The sequence below is a fragment of the Pinus tabuliformis genome, chromosome 9 (assembly GCF_031772625.1).
Source record: "Pinus tabuliformis cultivar Carrire ecotype Pingquan chromosome 9, CPIR1, whole genome shotgun sequence".
Taxonomy (NCBI): Eukaryota; Viridiplantae; Streptophyta; class Pinopsida; order Pinales; family Pinaceae; genus Pinus; species Pinus tabuliformis.
The window spans coordinates 1,468,446,675-1,468,453,417 of NC_142307.1; the positions used below are offsets into that span (position 1 = coordinate 1,468,446,675).

A 6,743-nucleotide genomic window follows, 5' to 3' on the forward strand; every position below is an offset into this window, starting at 1 on the left:
AACATCTGTCGAAATAACCCAAGTCATGGAGGTAGCTCAAGCAGTACTAACAATAGTTCCAGTGAATAATGACGATGTATTTGGATATCAATGCAAACTGTTGTATTTTTTGAAATAATTGTCTGTGAAAATGAAACATTTTGTTTAATGTAATGGACATAGTGTCTCAATTGAAAGACAAGGGGTTACCAATAACTATCCCAGTTTATATGGTAACAAGCCTCTTATTCATATATAATAAAACACATTTTAATTTATTATATTGCGTTGTCCAATGTGGTTCTGAAATGTTACACCACTGATTAAATATATGGATGATTAAATATTATAATGAGGAGGTGAAATATGATAATATAGAAAATTAATCCAAACATCATATACAAATTTACTAATAAAAATTTAATTTATATGGATATTCTTATAAGATATTTGTCGTTTTTTTAATGAATAATGGATTTAAAAAATCACAATAATTACACTTTCACAGGTCGATGTTTCTAAAAAAGAGAAAATGGATACTGGGACATAGTATACTAGTGTGCACTACTCTGGATACAAATATTTCAGCAACGATATTTATAATAATAAAAAAAAAGCACCGTCTGCAAAAAATGGTATAATAATAAAAAATCCTCGTGCATCTATAAAAAAAATATGCACTGACGTGTTATATTATGTAAAAGCATCGATTGGGCAAGGTTTTTTTTCACGACTCGATGTCTTTCTTGACCATTACAACATCGGGGCGTTCAGAAACAAATGAGCACCGATACGTTATACTCTTCAAGCATATACATTGTTTGCATTTAATTCCCTGATACGTTGTAATTATTAAAGCACTGATGCTTTCATAGAACCAATGCCCCAATGCTCCAAAATATTGTTTCCACCCCTGGTGCATTATTCAAATTAACAACAGGATTTCTTTTATATTAGTAGCGCATCGGTACATTTGTACAATACGTAAGCACCAAAAATGTAAATTTAAATAAAAGCACTCGGTCTGCAATTGTTTTTCCTACCTCGGTGTGGTTCCTAAAAAGTACTTCCCGGGGCGTTTGTTTAATACATAAGCACTGGGGAAGTACACTTTTCAAGCATCTATGTTTTTTTCATTCAACGCCCTGGTGCTTTTATTTAAATTTACAACAACGTTGCTTTTATAGTGTTAGTGGACTGATGTTTCTTTTCTATTTAGTGCACTGCTAAAAAAATCCACTAAATCGTCTGGTCAGCCATATTTTTTTATCTTTGAAGAAGTTCCATTATCAGCTTCGCTAAAACATCCACCACCACACTCTAATGTTGTAGCGGAGATTCTTTTGACCTTTTTTCCAATTTTATAACACTAAAAACTTTCGTTATAACCTCCACTAGAAGATATTTTCCTTGTAGTGCTCCTTCTCTCCTTCCCTATATCTTTGTCTCACCCCCCTCTCTTTCCATATCTACCTATCTCTCTTTCCCTCCCTCTTCCTCTCCCTCTCTCCCTCTTCCTCTCCCTTCCTAATTTTCCCCTCCTTTTCCCCCTCACCCACTTGTCTCTCTCCCTCTCTCTCCCCCTCATTCTGTCCTTCTCTCTTCCATATCTCCCTCTGTCCCTCTAGCACCCTCTCTCTCTTCCCTCACCTCTCTCTCATTCTTCCCCTATCTCCCTCATCCCATCTCTCCCTCCCTCCCTCCCTCTCTCCTTCTCTCACACTATCTATCACCACCTCTCTCTCCTCTCTCTCTTTGTCTTTCTCTAGACTTCCTCTCCCCTAGATTCTCTCTCTCTCTCTCTCTCTTTGTCAATATATATATATATATATATATATATATATATATATATATATATATATCTCTCCTTCTCTATCTTCTACACCCTCTCTCTTCTCCATCTATATCTTTATCTCTCTCCCTCTTTTTATTTCTCCCTCATTGTGTCACTAACTCTCTCTTTCTCTCTGTAAACACTAACACACACACTTTCTTATGTTCCCTCTCTCTACCCTCTCTAGATCTATCTCTTTTCCCCTCTATTAGTTCTTCTCTATCTCTCTATCTCCCTCCCATCCCCACACATTCTCTATCCATATCTACTTGTCTCTCTAACCATCCCTCCCTCCCTCTCTCTCCCACTCTCTTACTCCCTCCCTTCTTCACCCCCTTCTCTCCCTCTATCTATATCTTTCCCTCCTTCCCCCCCTCCTCCCTCTACCTCTCTTTTCTCCCTCACTCTGTTACTTTCTCTCTCTCTCTCCAACCCCCCTCCATATTTTCCTTCATCTCTTTCGCCCTCCCTCCTGACTACCACCTTTCCTCTCTCTCCCTATTCCTCTCTTTCTCTATCCCTCCTTCATAATAATCTCTCTCTCTCTCTCTCTCTCTCTCTCTCTATATATATATATATATATATATATATATATATATATATCCTTTCTATCTCCCTCTTCTCCCCCCATCTCTCTCTCTCTCTCTCTCTCGCTAGTTTGGTATTTATCTCCCTCCCTCTATCATTCTTTATCTCTCTCTCCATCACTTTCTATCCCTCATTCCCTCCCCCTCTCTCATTTTTTTGTTTCCACTATATTATTATTTGGCCTCAACCATTTGATATATATATATATATATATATATATATATATATATATATATATCGCAGTAAATGACATTAAGAGCGAAGATCTTGTAATTTCAAGCATATAATGACTTTCATATATATATAATTACATTTATATATTTTGAAAAATTAATTGTGCATAGCTAAAATCCATCATTTATGTATTCAAAAGTTGCAATATGCAATATATTTTGCATGAGAAATAACATATCAATTATAGGAAAGCTCATAAGTCACATAATCACGTACAATTTTTACAAATACAAATTATATATTAGGAAATGTAATTCACTTGTCTACATTTCTTCTTTTTACACTATCATTAAATTCATTGTATAAGTACCCCCAATCATTCCTCCAAATTAAAATATTATAGCTTTTCCAAGTTTGCATTGCCATGACGTGTCATTAGCTTTCACCCATCTTATAGTTAAATATGTTCAAACCATGTTTAACCCTTTTTACCCATGCTCAACATGGTTAACTAGGGTCAACCATAATCAATCATATGGAACTTGGTCAACCATAGTCAATTATAAATTCTAATCTATCATAGACAACTTTAATTTAATGTGGACAACCATGGTCACTCACAGTGAACCATTTCTTCACCATAATCCACCCTTCTCAACTATAACTTTACCATATTTAACAATAAAGGCCAACTATAATCAACCATAACCTGCTATTCCTTCACTCAAATAAATTGATAGATTGTCAACTAATACAACCACATTAATAAAATCATTAAATAAACTCAACATCATCTTCCACCTTCAAATAACATTAATTTTAAAAGTTAGAAAATAACACATATTTCAGCACGTTGCTAACATGGTTATACCACTTTAATCTCTTAATCATGCTTATACCACTTTAATCTCTTAATCGTCATATACTTAACTACATCGTTTTTCGGATAAAATAATATAAAATGAATATCAATTAGAAATTTGAAAACGTGACAATGGCAAGTCCATTATGGATAAACATGTGGTGTTGGCTGACAGCTAATGTTATTGAACAGACATGTGACTGAAAATAATTATAAACTCTCCTACAGCTATCTCTGGAACAGAACTGGGCAATTATTCCTCGACAAATATGTATAGAATATTTTTTTTTGGAAACTTTGAAAATTCCAAATTTGCATCGCTATTTCGCAATCGTGTCGCTATTAGGGATGGAATTTGACGGGACAATATTAGGGATGGAATTTGACGGGCAAATTGTCCGTCATGACTGTCATGGGCGATTCGCCCTTCAAATATCGTTGGAAAAAATTGCAAAGCCGTCAATATTCTTTGTTAAAATTGCGAAAACAGGTAAGAAGGTGTGAAGACCGACAAGTGTGAACCTGGTTTGAAATTCCAACCCTGGTCGCTACAGTCGACACTGTACTGTACAATTTCTACAGCTTTCCAGGGTGAGATTTGGTGTTATATAACACCATGTGCGACACTTATCTCCTCACTCATCTCGCCCCTGCTTCTACCACCATGGCCTGCAAGTTGAAGTCAGCAACCGTCCCGTTTGTTTTGTTCCTGCTCCTGCTCAGCACGGCTGCAGCCAATGGGTTGTCAAAGCCGAAGTCGAAGGTAGGCCGCCGTTCGGTCTCCCGGTGCGTGGCCTGGAGATTGAGCGTTGAGACCGGCAACCTCAGAAAATGGGATGTTGTCCCATCAAAATGCGTGAGGTATGTGGAGAAATATATGATGAGAGAAGGTCAGTATTGGGAGGATTCGAAAGTTGCAGCGTTAATCATTCTAGATTACGTCAAAACGCTGAAACTTAGCGGAGATGGGAAGGACGCGTGGGTGTTCGATATTGACGAAACCCTTCTTTCCAATATTCCTTATTACCAACAACATGAATTTGGGTAATTTTCTATATTACCCATTCCCTTCATTCCTCTGCGTCTATATATTTCATTTTTCGTCCTCAAATTGGTGGGGGATAATACGCAGGATAAAGTGTACATCTTGGAGTTTGATGGGTTTTAATTTTTTAGGGTTTTAGTTTTAATTTTTTAGGTTAAAATTTCATGAGAAAGATTGAGAGTGGAAATCAAATTTAAAAATTAAATTATTTTAAATGATATTGCAGTTCCACAAAGCTTTGTACAATTCTAATGATTAACTATAATACTCTATTAATCCATAAATCGTGACAGCATCTCATTAGTGAATAACCTAACCTAAACCTATTCAAAAGAAAAAACCTAAAAAAAGCATGACAGGGTTTTAGTGCATTGTTTTAACAGGGCCTTTCCTTTAGATTCGAAAACATTTGAAGCGTGGGTATTAGAGATGAACTCGCCTGCGCTGCCGTCGTCTCTGCTACTGTATAACCATTTGTTATCTCGGGGTTTCAAGATCATGCTCCTAACTGGCCGGTACGAATCTCTTAGGAATATAACGGTCCATAATCTGTCTCGGGCCGGCTACAAGGGCTGGTCTCGTCTGCTACTCAGGTAGAAATCGACATAACTGTTTCTGTGCTATTTATTCAAAGATCCTAATGATAATGAATAGGAAATTAATATATGTGGAATGTCTGAATTGCAAGGGGGGAGAGCGATCAGGGCACCTCAGCGGCTGTGTACAAGCCCAAGAAGAGGGGAGAACTTGTAAAGAAAGGCTATCGTTTATGGGGAAGCGTGGGCGACCAGTGGAGCGACCTGAGCGGACCCTACGAGGCATCGCGCTCCTTCAAGCTTCCCAATCCTATGTATTTCATTAGTTAAAATAGCTTGCCAAAGTCCCCTGGATTCTGTGTCACCAATGAAATCAATCCATCACAGTGCGCATTTGTGGTCAATTCACAGCGTTAATTCTTATTCTCTTTTAATGTAGGAATTATTTGTAACGGATCTACAGTGAGTGGATCTGGTTACATGGAAATTCCGGTTATATTTAGAGAAAATTCCGTAAGGATTTTTGTAAATCCAAGTTATGGTTGTTAAACTTAAAAATTTTAGTTGTCTTAGACGTTTTTGATGGTGCTGAATCTATTTCCACCATCAAAAACACGATTTAAACACTGTTTCTATAGGATTTTATGAAATTTTTTTACCACGATTCCGGCCACTTTTGGCCATCCGAGCAATTCCTCTGCCTCGTTAGACTACTCTGTTTGGTTATGGTTATTTTGTATAGGGTTTTCGTTTTTTACATAAATGTAATTTTGTTATGAGATATATATTTTAAAACTGATGTTATGACTAAAAGTCTACGTAATTTTATAGACTGCCATGCTTGTTTTACATGTTTCCCTTCCGCCCTCTTCATTTCAGTGATGATATATTTTCTTAGAAAGATAGAAAATACAAAACATAAATTTACTCACAAAAACATAGGTGTTGTAGCTCTTCTATTGATTACACAAAACATAATACTAACGATGAACTAGGTGAAGAGTATTTAACTTTTTTTAACTAGGGACTTGCCTAAAATATCCTCACATACAATCACACACTAAAAACATCTATCACTTCACTTTGCTTGACTTAATAGTCACACACTCAATCACTCAATTAACTAACTCTCTCAATTTACTAATACTCACATACTCAATCACTCAATTAACTAATTCTCTCACTTTACCCAACTCCAAACGCTAAAGTAATTACAATTTCTAACGAATTATTGGTCTCTAATTTAATTTAACTTAGTTTAATTTATATAAAGTAATTTCAATTTCTAACGAATTATTGGTCTCTAATTTAATTTAATTTAACTTAGTTGAATTTATATATATATATATAGAGTTGTAACAAGGCTCTCCAATGCCCCGGGACATGGAATGGGGACGAAAACATTCATTCGTTCTGGAAAAAAAGACAAAAATATAATATTATTATAATTAAAAATGTTGCACGAACATGGAATGGGGACGAAGACATTCATTCGTTCTGGAAAAAGACAAAAATATAATATTATTATAATTAAAAATGTTGCATGGTCACTTCAAATTGTGAGTGGATGTCAGACTTGCACGGCAGTATTTTATTTGTTTTTTCTGGATTTAATTTTTTATCCAGAAGTGTGTATAGTTTTGTTGAAATCATAAATTTGATTCATGAATGGTTTATAATTAAAATAATTTCTATATTTTTTTTATGATGATAAATTTTTATATA

The 6,743-nt window shown here is 35.5% G+C and overlaps 1 protein-coding gene across 1 annotated transcript; it reads left to right on the forward strand.

The window, feature by feature from the left end:
* The first annotated feature begins 3,892 nt into the window (after positions 1-3,892).
* LOC149154145 (acid phosphatase 1-like) lies at positions 3,893-5,829 on the forward strand. Its single transcript, XM_089439746.1, has 3 exons — positions 3,893-4,481; positions 4,866-5,075; positions 5,171-5,829. Exons 1-3 carry the CDS (start codon positions 4,054-4,056, stop codon positions 5,346-5,348), a joined length of 816 nt encoding a protein of 271 aa, XP_089295872.1. The 5' UTR covers positions 3,893-4,053; the 3' UTR covers positions 5,349-5,829.
* Positions 5,830-6,743: the final 914 nt, after the last annotated feature.